The 13143-nt window shown below is 36.3% G+C and overlaps 2 protein-coding genes across 3 annotated transcripts in view; one reads left to right on the plus strand and one right to left on the minus strand.

Moving 5' to 3' along the window:
- Positions 1 to 897: 897 nt before the first annotated feature.
- Positions 898 to 8924, minus strand: cope (COPI coat complex subunit epsilon). Its single transcript, XM_087783674.1, has 10 exons — positions 8796 to 8924; positions 8582 to 8644; positions 8400 to 8500; positions 7151 to 7303; positions 6864 to 6917; positions 5496 to 5577; positions 5052 to 5207; positions 2758 to 2826; positions 2007 to 2081; positions 898 to 1104 (listed from the first exon to the last, which is right to left on the minus strand). The coding sequence occupies exons 1-10, from the start codon at positions 8895 to 8897 to the stop codon at positions 1051 to 1053; spliced, it is 909 nt and encodes a 302-aa protein (XP_087639800.1). The 5' UTR covers positions 8898 to 8924; the 3' UTR covers positions 898 to 1050.
- Positions 8925 to 9165: 241 nt separating this feature from the next.
- tnfaip8l1 (tumor necrosis factor, alpha-induced protein 8-like 1) overlaps positions 9166 to 13143 on the plus strand; it is a 30415-nt gene continuing 26437 nt past the window's right edge. The window contains exon 1 of one of the 2 annotated variants that reach the window (XM_087783676.1): positions 9166 to 9246. The gene's annotated coding sequence lies outside the window, so the exon portion shown is untranslated. Of the gene's footprint in view, positions 9247 to 12478; positions 12879 to 13143 lie in introns of those variants that run through there. The other variant, XM_087783675.1, reaches the window with a different exon arrangement.

Genomic DNA, 13143 nt, shown 5'->3' on the forward strand with positions numbered 1-13143 from the left:
TTTTCTTTTTTTTTAAGAAAACACCTTTCAGGTAGTATTAAACAACTGGCTGTTGCTCCTAAGCTATGGAATGATCTTCCTCTTTCTTTGAGCCTAATGGATCTACTGACTCCTTCCAGAAACATCTTAAGACCTTTTTTTTCGTGATGCTTTTCCCTGATTTTCTGGGACATCTGTCTTTTTCTCAGTGTTATCTTGATCCTTTTAGTATATATTTTTTGAGTATTTTTATTTTTATTATTTTATTGTTTAAGCGCTTTGTGGCCATGTTCTAGAAAAACACTAATTACTTACTTACACATTATAAATGAAATGTTTTTTTCCCCCTCCTGAGAGGTCCGGTGTTAAACGCCTAATGGTCGATAATGGTCCGGAGTTTGAGGACCACTAGTTTGAAACATAAATTAGAAGTCAAAAGTAAAAATGAATATAATAAATGGGGAGGTTTACTGAAATCCACCTTGGGCACTAAAAAAGGACAGAGGTAAATATATTTAAAAATAAATGTTTTCATTAAGCCACAATTTTAGTAATTGTGTGAATTGTACGGTAAGAAACGATGTTGCTTCAAACGTATGACATTTGAAGCGAGTTGGGAAATCCGTTCAAACTTTGAAGCAAGTTTTCATGCCGGAAAGGGTTTAAATATCCAATTTTGAATTTCAAGATTCATAGGGTTCCATAGGGTTTTTTTTTTTGCACAAATACACTACTTTTTAATCTCGTGAAAACAGATAAGATCCCTTTATGGTCCAAAGTGTCAGTTCATTATCTTGGGTCTTACACACGTGAGAACATTCTAACACAAGTGGTTAAGCTTTATTTCAGATTGGAGATAGACAATCAAGGAGGAACAGAACAAGAAGATTTCTTTTTAAATAGACTCCGAGAGAGACACCGTGTATCAATCATTTAATATAACCTCAAAAGGAATGTTTTTTGCAATACACTCATTAAATCTGTCTTTGCATTTTCTCTCACCAATAAAACGACACAACGATCTTCTTCATCACACAACGTTTGAACTCATACTCAGGTTAGCCAGGTGGGTTAAGCGGTGGCAGTGGGAGCGTACTGCATGGCTAGTCTGTCGAACTCATTCTCCTGCAGGAGAAGCAGAAGGAGAGACATTAGAAATAAGAGGAAAGATCACTGGTGCAGCTGGTCATAGCATGCCTTGTTTATGTTCAACTGTGCTCTTGTGCAAATACATCTGTGACGGAGGCTAAAGATGAAGATAAAGAGCGGTTTAATGCCCCGGTTGGCTTCAGTTCAACAACATCTGCTGGTAAAGGTTATAACAGGTCGTTCTGGAATGATTTTATCTATATCGATTTGACTTTTATAACAGTGAGGCGATCAAAGATCAGAGCAACGTCAAAGGCAAAGGAAACTTTGCACAAAGAGACAAGAGAGGCAAGACTTGCTAATGAAGCAAGCAGACCAACAATTTCAATGCGTTTTAGTTCAGTTCAGTTCAGTTCAGTTTATTTTCACAGCAAACAACAAGTCACCTGGTTAAACAACAACATGCTGGACATCCAGATCAATAGTCTACAGCTCTTCTGTGTCATACCTTCAGGACTACCATTGCAGGACCTCCATGGCTCATGTTTAATAGCGTTTAAATGTACTGTATTGCTGTTCTAACTGGGCCTCAGAAACTAGATTCATTTTGTCCGTGTTTTCATCTCAACAGTAAGCAAATGCTTAATAATAGGTGTTCTTGTCTCTGAGCTACATGGTCAAACTGTCACACTGTTTTTGTTATCATAAACCAGCAACGCACACGTTAACACAATCAAAATTTGTCATTCAGTGTGTCAGAACAAGATAAAATGTATGAAACATTGTCTGTTGGACTAAGTGAATCGTGATAACAGTGTTCATCTGTGCAGATTGACAAAATCCTTTTGTGTGCTTATTTATTTAGACCTAAACTTCAGATGCAAGAAATAAAATGGATCAACAAACAAACTAAATAAAGCCACAATAAGAAAGCATACCTTTGCTAAGTAGTCTTTCAGGAAGGGGTGGGATCTGTGCGCATCTTTCAGCTGAGACAGGTAACGGTTAGTTACCTGGAGGAACAAACAAAAAAGGACACTTTAGTCTAAAATATATTCAACCACACAACAGAGAATAACCATCAACCACAACAAACATGAATAATACAATGTGAATAATGTAATTTAATGGTGTTCACAAGTAAAATAGAGAACACACACATGATAAACAAAGATGATTTGATCTGATTAAATTCTACCTTCAAAGTATTTGTGGGTGAGAAAATAAAGATAAAAAAAATAAAAAAAAGGTTTCATACAATTGTGAATTTGAGACATTATGTGACATGATCAGAAATGATTTAAAAGTTCAACTGTTCCATAAGTAAAAGCTTTGTAGCGTTTCAATGCAGTGTAGCAGTCTAAGCATTTCAATAGTTTTGACGTGAGTAAACTATATCACTAACAAGTCCATGAAACAAAGGGGGAGATGATTGGCTTTTCATCTTATCATCTACACGGCATAAGGGACAGTACAAAGCTCTGTAGATATCATGCACGGACAACACATTTCATGATAGCATGGAATTCCAATCAAAAAGTTTGGTTTGAGGGCATCTGCGTTGATTTGGTCACAGTACACACTCAATTGAGGCCAGACTAAGAGTTCTGGACCGAGCTTGGGATCGAAAGAAAGTGGAAATGGTACCCTTAATGCTTTCCTTCACAACATTCAAGTCCAAAGTCTTACCTCGGGGGCTTTACCCAGATGCTGAGTCAGCACAATGAGGTTGATCAACGTCTCAGGGTGACTGCTGTCCTGTATGTGGAAGGATGAAGACACAGAAAGAAAACAAGAGAATGAGGGAAGTAAGTATATTTAGGTCAGCGATTGAGCTGCAGGTTCAGCTGCTTCATTTCAAATGAAATGCCAGAACAAATTCTCCAATTGTGATTGTGAACCTACTTTATAAAAATCACACACCTCAAATAATCAATTTATTCCTACACAAAATGTCGACTGTACAAAACAGGGCAAAAAAGAAATTGTTAAGAAAATAGTCTTGGGATGAGCTTGATAAAGAGGTAATAACAACGTCAATGTCTACTTATAAGTGTACGACGCATGTCTCTTCATGACTTAAAATTGTAAAGTAATGGAATTAATGGATACACACCTCAGTGTTTACACAAATTAGCTTTTGTAGGAAAATGACAACACTCTTCCCCTATATATATATATATATACATATATATACTGTATATACAAGAGCCTTCACATTGACCCAACTTGAACTCTTGTTTAAAAGCAAATCAAGAAATACATGTTGAATAGTTTTGTACAAACAAACTAAAAAATGCTCACTTGAACTACAAGAACAACAATCAAAGTTTAGCATTGGACGATTATCATGTACAAAAAAGGTTAATGAATTGCATGGATTAATAAAGAAATATACAAATAATTAGGCTAAACATAAACTAAACTATAGTTTTGTATCAGTTTCCAGAGGACAGGGAACAGCAGGACTTATAAGATAGAATATCTCATTGTTTACTCGCAGCGATACAGCTGTGACCCCATGAGGCCACATTCTTTTTCTGGCAAGCATGTGTCGTGGCCTCAGGAGGCCCGAGAAGCCTCAGCACATACCCGCCTGGGAACTTTGCCAGTTTAAGAATGGATCTTATATTTCCATCTAAGACTCTTGTTAATAGTCAGAGACAATCCTTAATGTGTCAAGGGTGCTTTGAAATTTGAATATAAACGTTAAAGATCAGACTGAGTACTTTCTTATTACAGAAACTAGTCTCTGCTGTGTTACAGAAAAACCTCCTCCTCAAAAGAATCAACATAACAGGCGAGTGCTGACATACAATCAAATACAATAGTATGCATTTCACTATGTTATCCCATAGAAAAAGGAGAATATGTCTCATGTACATCTACATTAATCAAGCTGCTTGGCAGTAGTCTGGCTGATCATTGATATTCATGTATGATCATTAATAAAGTCAATCTAATCTAATCTAACTTTGAGTGGAACACCTCTGCCAGATAACCGCCGTGTCAAATAATCTGGAAAATGGATTGTGAAAGTGAAATAAAACTTCAAGCCAACTATACCTCAGTGTTTCCAATATCACTAAATAATGAAAGATTAAGTAGTCGGAAAGACCTCTTAATAAAACTGGCTTTAACACACTGTAGATACACGATAGGTCTTATAATTAAAGGATACTTTATGTGCTTTGATAAAGACTAGTCAGAGAAAGAAGTGTAATCAAAGGCTTGCCAGTGAAATCTATTTAGTAACGATTTACTGTGGCGCCACCTGCTGCTAGAATTAAGAAACACAAAAATGCGGTTTAGTATTTATAAACAAAGCAAATTATAATTACTATATTATTATATTATAATAACAATTATTTTAGCTTATCATAGCTAGAATGTAGCAAAAAAATGTTCTGCAGCATCAATGAGTCAACGATAACCTAAATGCTTCCAGCTCAACAACGATGAGGTTGAACATTTTTTAAGATTACGAACAGGCATCCCAGAGCTTTTCATATTCATTTCTTAAATAGAAGAAAAGTTGCGTTAACATCTGTGTGCACTTTGTTATTTGCCCTTCGTTCTTTTGTCGGCTGCTGTCTGGTGACAAGAATCCTAATTTTCCAAAGGATTTTTTTCAACCGTTTCAATAAACTTCTATAGAAAAAAAATTGAAAATAATTTTAAATTGCTAATCAATAATAATTATAAAATTTTTTGTAGCTATGGTAAATTACTTCCACTTTAAGGGGGAAAAAAAATCAGAAATCACTTATTCACTTATCTTTTGTTCATATGTTCAATGAAGACATTTTTTTATTTGATTATGATTATTAATTATTTTATTTATAGTCAGTTTTTACACACAAATCTAAAGTCTTATATTTGTAGGAGAGCACCTGGGCGTCTGGGTGTGAAAATGTTTGCTTATCCATGTCAATGTGCAAGAAAAGACATTTCCAGACAAGGTAGCATGAAAGAGAAAAGACCTTGTCAAGTGCCTCCTGCAGAACTCCCTCGGCCTCCTCCCACTTGTTCTGAGCCATGTAACAAGCAGCCTGTCCGTTGAGGAGCAGCAATGTGGATGAGTACTTGTCACACATCTCCTGGAAAATGTAGTAGGCATCCTGTAGCTTTTCCCCACCCTGAGACAACAAACAGGATGTGAGCTCAGTCAATGGTTCATGGCGACAAATGCTCCTAAACGTGTGTTCGTAGATAAAGAAAGTGTACGTAGTTTAACTGAAATGACCTTTTTTCTGTTCTTTTTAGAAACTGCATGAAAAATCAAAATAACCAGCAGGAGAAGTAATTTTCATGTTTTACTACACAAAGAACTAATAATTAGTATGTCAACCTAAAAATACAATAAAATATATTAAATTTAGCAGTGTCTTATTAGGGAACAATCTTTTTGGGTGTCTATATCTCACCACTGCAATGTTGACCCATGCTGTAGCTAGCTGGGTGAGGGTTGCATCCTCATCCTGCTCTTGCATCTTCTTCAACTCTTTCCTGCGGAACAATTACAGTGAATTACAGAGAAAAGCCGTATTTTCAAACCAGTATGTTGAATAACCCATGTTTAAAGTCCTACATCAATCTTTATGGGATGGGTAATGAAGATTGGGGCAAACAAATTAAGCTAATGAATGACATTTAAAATTTGTTCTGCTTCCTTTTACTAAACATTCTTCTATTTGCCTTTATTCCAAAAGTTTCTTATGTCTGGAGTTTCCCATCCTAACACAATAACGCATTTTTGAAATGAAATCTGAAGAAAAATTTGAATTCAAATTACAAAATCTATTACTTGCAAAAACATCACAAGGCTTTAAGTCTGAGGCTTTTGAGGCTTGTGCACGCCAGCTGAGGTGTCATTCAGGTGACCCGTAATTAGATGTTTGAATAAATATACAGTCAAAGACAAACGTTTGGACACACCCAACAGGATCATTCAAGTTTCATTCATCATTCCAGTCTGGCTGACCTTCGTTTCTTGCAGTAATGATGGTCACTGGTTCCTCTTAATCTAGCTGATAGGTTCTTGTTCTAATATGAATTGTAATAGTTGTCCAATGAGGCTGTCGAATGCTTTCCAATCTGACTTCTGCACAACACAACTGATGGCCCCAAATTCATTAAAACAAATCCACAAAACAAGACACGACACCGGTGAAATAAAAAAAAACATGCCAGGCCCCTTTTGAAACTTGAAAAAAAGTGGCTTCTTTAAAGAAACTAGACTGCAAGACATTTTTTCAAGTATTTCAGATTTCTTTGTGGAGTACATAATTCCACATGTATCCATTCATAGTTTTGATGCCTTCAGTGATAATCTACAATCTCAATAGTCATGAAAATAAAGGAAACACATTGACTGAAAGGGTGTGTCCAAACTTTTTGGCCTCCACTGTATACTAGCAGTGTCAACATTTACAATTTTTTACTACATGTGTAACCAAAGCTTCTATTCGTTGGGTAACCGGACATCATACAAGCAAAACACACACGGCTGATGGGTCAACAGCAGCGTGGCGTCACTTGCAGGCATGTATATATTAGTGAGAAATAAACGCGTATGAGAAGGAAAGAAAGAAAAAAAAGAGTACACAGTAATTGATTTTTCTAAACGGTTATGATTTGATATACATGTAAATGTTTACATGTGTAAGAGTTGACAATCCTATTATAAACATACAATTGGAAAAGTGATGTAGGTCTTGATGATTTAATTGTCGTAATGAATCAAGAACATTCTTTAAAACATGTTTTGCATTGTACAAATAAGAGACACATACCTCGCCAGGTCCACACGATCAAGACTTAGCAGCACCTGGATGCTCATGGCCATGCTGGTGGAAAAAGCAAAAATATGTTTGAAATATATACATTTCATTCTCAAACATGAATTTTCTAATTATATGATACTATAAAAACCGCCGTCTACAGTATTCAATTGTTCGTTATGCATTTGTTCAGTGCATTACCCGACATTTACATTGATTTCTCACAAATTAATCTGACCATTACTTTAACGTGCTTCTTAAAAAAATGGTTTAATTCAAAGCTTTTATTCACTTCTTACCATTCCAGACTTTCCCCTTGATGAAGAGTCCTCAGAGCAGCATCAGTGTTTAACTCGTGATGGTAGATGGAGGCAGACATCAGGAGAAAGGTTGTGTTGGAAGCATCCATGTTTTTAGACATTTTCTTGTCAAGATCAGCAACAATTGCATCCCTGTACACCATGAAAGTTCATTACTGATGATGCTCAACTTAAACATAAGTGATTTTATTTTATTTATACATAATATATCCTTGATTTTCTGGAACTCCTGTTGTGTTATCAGTTTTATCTTGCCCTTTAAAGTATATACTTTATTTATTGTTTGATAGTTTAAGCGCTTTGTGACCCTGGTCTGGAAAAGCGCTATACAAATAAAAATTACTTACTTACTTACTTACTTACTTACTATATAAACTATGCAAGAGTTGCTATGCTTGGTGTTAAACTCTGGTCTCAGATTCAATAAACTGCATAACTGTTAATAACAAAATTAAATATGGAAAACAGATATTTTCTAATTATTTTAGTGTTTCCGTGTTAAACATACTGTAAATACTATTTAAAATATTGTTGTCGTAGAACAAATGTCCTAGCTCACACATCTCCACAAATCTCTGACAACATTTTTTAAGCTTTCACTCGACAAAACTCCCTCGCAAAACATATAAAAGTAAAATATTTATTATAATCCCTATAATAATATACTTTATAAATGTATCTGCAAGTCTGCCAAATATCTTTATATCTTTATCTTTAAAATTGATCAAGTGGCACATCATTTTTTTGGACCCGCCGATTGCACGGTCGCCTGTATTCTGACTCACAAGTAGAGTCCGAAAAGCCATATTTAAAGAAATAGCACTGTCGCTGATTCAATCAATTAAAACACACCATAACTGTGATTTATGTTTCCATTACTGTATATTTGAACAACTTATGGCGTATTAGTTCGATCCGGGCAATTAATTTGCTTATTTCTATGTATATTTTGAGTGCCAAATTATTAAAAACGATTAACATCATTATTATATATAACGTTTCCAGTTTTTATTTGCTAAACAAGCCTTCCAATGATACCAACCTTTTTTAATATCTGGTAAATATTAAGCAAGTTATGACATTTTGAATGTCTGATTCAACAAAAAGGTCAAACCTAAAATATTGAACCCTGTATACTCAGTATTGCAAATACTTCATTATTATCTTAATATTTATCACAGGAAATGATTCTCATGTCACTGGAATCTTGTACTTGTTTTGGGTTTACCTTTTACTCTCGCTGGAGAGGTACTCGGCAAACATCCGGACAGCCTGGAGCTCAGGTGGAGAGTTGAACTTGATGTCATCCAGGACCACAGCATACTTCCTCTGAAACAGACAACAAAACACAGTATTTACACTGAGCTACAGGTAGAATATCTAAAAATGATGGGACTGTCGTTCACTTACCTGGGCTATGTATGCTCTGTACAAAAACATGTCCCTCTCAACCTCCTTCTCTGGCGTTGAAGGCTTTAAAAGAAACATTTATATCATTATTCTCAGAGCAGTTTGGATGAGTATTTGTGTTTTGCTACCGGTAAAGCTAACTGCTATTAGCCGTCAAGCAGACCCTACAGAAAGGGGTTCTTGACGAAGTAACTATGTATTTATACTCACTCACCTTCACCTTCTGAGCCTCGTTGATGCATTGCTGATAACTGCCGATGTAATAACCATTTTTGACATCGAATAGTTCATCCACATCAGTCTGCTGGGCCGCCATGTTGGATACAAACAAGCTTCCTGACACGTCGCAAGTAAACGTCACTCGGTTGGTAAGCTGTGCGCGGGGCATTGTGGGAGATGTAGTACATAATGTTTTTTTCTGCAGAACCACTAACGCGATCTGTTAGATAAAAATTGGCTATGATGTGACTATAATCTCAGTTCATTTAATAAGTATGGCTTTACTCACGTCATATGCAAGGCTGAACTCGATAAAGCATGACTTTCATTTTGATCGACAACATACACTTAATGACTAAAGTAATTTAAAAGTGCGACATTTTCAGACGAGGTTTAAACAGAACCTCCTGCAAGTTTCAGGTTTTTGAACCTGCCTCCTTCATAAGGTAATACATTTTTACTTTCTATTTTCTTAAATGTATAGGCCAAATGACACATACGTGCCCTTAAATGAATCAATTTATTTTAAAACATTATTTAGAACATCAAGAAAAATCCCATCGATATTAAACTCATGGCAGTTTATTCTATTCCTCAATGAACTATATACATATTTATTTATTATAATTGCGTGCGCATGTCACGAGGAACCACTAGAGAGAGTACGAGGTCAATGTCAGCACTGCAGTTATAAGGGTTTACAGATCTGGAACAGATTTAAGGGTCTGGGGGACATTATTGTCAGTCACACGTTCGCAAACAAACACGTGAGATAAAGCACGGAAGTGCTGCTAAAACAATAAACAAAGCAATAGGCCAGAAGTGTATTTTGACCTCGGGAATTCCGGTGTTGTCATCCTAAAATAAGTTCTGTCCCAGAAAAACATCCGCTGACCATGTAGAATTTTTAAAACAAAATATAGAGTTGTCATTTTTACTGTTTTGAAATCACATATAATGTAACCCACTTTCATGAGAAATTGACATTTTAATTAATCTTAATAATTTATATATATATATAAACGAGAAAATATAAAATAATGTTTTTTATTTTTTTTTAATTATATTAATATATATATATATATATATATATATATATATATATATATATATATATATATATATATATATATATATATATATTTTCAACCGATTAGCTGTTGCAGATTCATAATTGTATATGATACAATGTTTTTTTTTTAAGTCCAAGATTTAAGCTCTAAAAGAGTCTCTAAGTGTTCACCATTCAGAGTGAGATCTGGCCCTTGTCCAGCCATTATCTCCTGGAAAACTACCAAAGGACAGAAAATTAGTTCCTCAATAGATTCTGAATGAACCATCTCAGCTAACTACTCCTGGCAAGAGAAAGTAGCCCAAAGATCAATAGAAAATGTGTACAATTTTCACAATCTGTCCTTTTTTTTAATACAAATTGCAAACAGGCAATCTGGTGGTATGTCTCAATTTGGGGTAAATGTATTCAATGCCTGTGTTAAAGAAGATGATCACCAACAAACCCTCTTCTAAAACTTTTATAGTGTTCCATCCTTTGTTGTGTGTGTTCATGTTACTGTAATTGTGTACCCCCTGGTGTACGGAAGTGCAGCTACAGGAACTCGTTTTAAGAAAGAGGAAAGAAAGAATGCTCTTGTCAGCAGGAGCAGTTGAAAAACAAGATGTAAAACAGTGTCTCCAGCATATGTTCATCATTCATGATTCATGCCTAAGCATTCCTACTGTTATGCATTCTAGGAAGTATCTACACGCCCATTATTTAACCGTGAGGGAGACTTGTACATCATAGTTGTTACCATCTCTCGGCTTAAACTATGGATCGCACGACTAAATTTGTTGTACCAGGGACGGTATTATGTCGGCATATATTTACAGACTGACCTTCAGATAAAACCTGGTAAAAAAAAATATATCGTAGAGAGTTGTGTTTCACTAATTTTTACTTTTTTACATGTTTATTTTTTTAAATAAACATGTCAAGAGCCACAAGCTTATTTTACTTTAGAGAAAATACCATCTTAACACATTTCAGACAGTAATAATCAATAATACAAACAAACTGGCGTTTGGGGACCACTGCTGTACAGGGCATGGCTAGCAGAAAGAAACTCAAAAGGCCCTTGACTCTCTTTTATTTATTTCTATGATACCTTTTTAGCATTTAGAGTACGATGATAGCGTTTGGCCAGCAAGACTGGGAGCTTGCATTGCAGCTTCTTCTGCCTCACAGAGAGTTGCAAATCTTCAAACGCTTCATGGATCCTGATGGTAACTCCGAACACTATCAATATCTAACTGTAAAACGAACGTGTTATTATGAAATAGGCACAATAGAATGGCTGCAATGGTTCTGTTTGTCTATTGCATGTATTGTGTGTTTTCTTATTCCATTATTTCATTCTGCACTAACACCAATAAAATACAAAACTGTATTTAGAAAACTGGGAATACTAGTTTCTGATTCTGATTTATTTATGATCAACTTTTTTTGTGAGGGAATAAATGCTGGAATGCTGCAGCCTTGTAACCTAGACACTCCCTTGTTTGGAGTCCAAGTTAGGATGAAATCAGGCTCGTCCAGCAGAACTCAGTGATATGTGGGCTGATGTCCCCTGTCTCCTGCTGTATGTAGCTGGGTTCGGCTCTTCCTGCAGCAGTGGGAGTAAGATAAATTACACAGAAACAGTGCACTTGATAATGGAATTGGTTGCGCATCGGTTTTCTCTAAACTATGACTTTTATTTGTACCTACTTATGTTGAAAAAATTTCTGATGAAACTATTATTTGTTCAGTTACATTTAAAAGGTTTTTTCCAGTCATTTTATTGTGTCATATGTCAATAAATCGCTATTCTTTTAGGTTCATTCTCAAGTATTTTTGATTTATAAATGAGCATCATAAGGGAGTCATATTATTGTGTCATCTCGTCTGGACTATTGCAACAGTCTGTTTTCACAAGAAGGATCTGTCTCGCCTGCAGTTAATACAAAACTCTGCAGCTCGATTTCTGACCCGCCCTAGTAGAAGAACACACATTTCCCCGATCCTTAAAACTCTTCACTGGCTGCCAGTTTCTTTCAGGATCCATAACAAAATTCTGGTTCTTACTTTCAGATCTATTCATGGTCAGACTCCTCCTTACATCAATGATCTGATCCAGCCTTACACCCCAGCTCGGGCTCTGAGGTCTGTGGATCAGAATCTACTTATGGTTCCTCGCACATACGGTTCAGGACCAGAGGAGAGAAATCCTTCCAGGCTGTTGCTCCTGAGCTTTGGAACGATCTTCCTCTCCCTCTGTGTTTGATGGAGTCTACTGACTCCTTCAAGAAACATCTTAAGACTTTCTTATTCATTCAGGTTTTTCCCTGATTTTCTGACACCTGTTCTTTCTCAATGTTATCTTGATCTTTTTAGTATATATTTTATTTTATTGTTGAAGCGCTTGGTTATCCTGGTTCAGAAAAGCGCTCTATAAACATAAATTACTTATTTATATTAGGTTGTTTGTATCAATAGATTCCTCCAGGGGCTTCTTATTGTTCATTTCTCTGCATTTTCCTTTGGGAAAGCGTCCAACCTTGAGCTTGGCCCGGGATAATTAGTGGAAGTCCAGATGGGGGGTCGAGGGAGGAGGAGGAGGGAGGAAGAAGGGAAGTCAAGGGAAACGCTCTGGCTGTCAATGCTCTTTATTCTTCGGGTGTGACTTGAGCCTAGAGCCCGCCCCCCTCCTCCCTCCTTCTTGCGCCGCCGCCTCGCCATTGGTCCAAAGCGTACGTCAATCAACGACTCACAGGTCTGCCTCAAGTTTGAAACTTTTTTCTTTTTTTTTTTTCCTTCCAACGTTACTCGAGTTACAACGAGCTGTACTAGCAACCGATCCCACCGAGAAGAAAACACTCTCTGAATAATTGAGGCTTCGAGATCCAGACCGAGGCTGCAGCGACAGACATGTTGTGAGGCTCGACGACCCCGAGGATGAGCGAGTCTTGAGGGGCTTTTTTGTTTTAAATACCGCGTTCATCTTGTCATCGTGTCGCCCGAGAGCTCGTGAGGAAAAAGGTGAGTCCTGGTCCAATGGAGCATCTCTGGAGGATTTAAACGTCACCTTTAAACACAAACATTAGCAAATATTGTGGTGTTTTTTTTTTAGCTACTTTAGCATCAGCTCACTGTGTTTGTGTTTGTTGTGTAAAGTTAGCGGAAGTAACGTTTCACGCTTTGATTTGAAACAACATTATTAGTTGTTGTTTCACATATTTATCTCGAGTGAATGAAGGTTTAAAGAACATTGTTTCGTGTTTCCAGTCACAGCTGTTCACGTTTA

The sequence above is a fragment of the Callionymus lyra genome, chromosome 2 (genome assembly GCF_982586985.1).
Source record: "Callionymus lyra chromosome 2, fCalLyr1.hap1.1, whole genome shotgun sequence".
Taxonomy (NCBI): domain Eukaryota; kingdom Metazoa; phylum Chordata; class Actinopteri; order Syngnathiformes; family Callionymidae; genus Callionymus; species Callionymus lyra.

Coding starts and splice junctions, on each gene's coding strand:
- cope (XM_087783674.1), bottom strand. CDS start 8,897: ATGGCGGCCCAGCAGACTGATGTGGATGAACTATTCGATGTCAAAAAT. Junction 6,918..7,150: donor CAAGGGGAAAGTCTGGAATG/GTAAGAAGTGAA, acceptor TTTTTCCACCAG/CATGGCCATGAGCATCCAGG. Junction 2,082..2,757: donor ATCTGGGTAAAGCCCCCGAG/GTAAGACTTTGG, acceptor TTGTTCCTCCAG/GTAACTAACCGTTACCTGTC.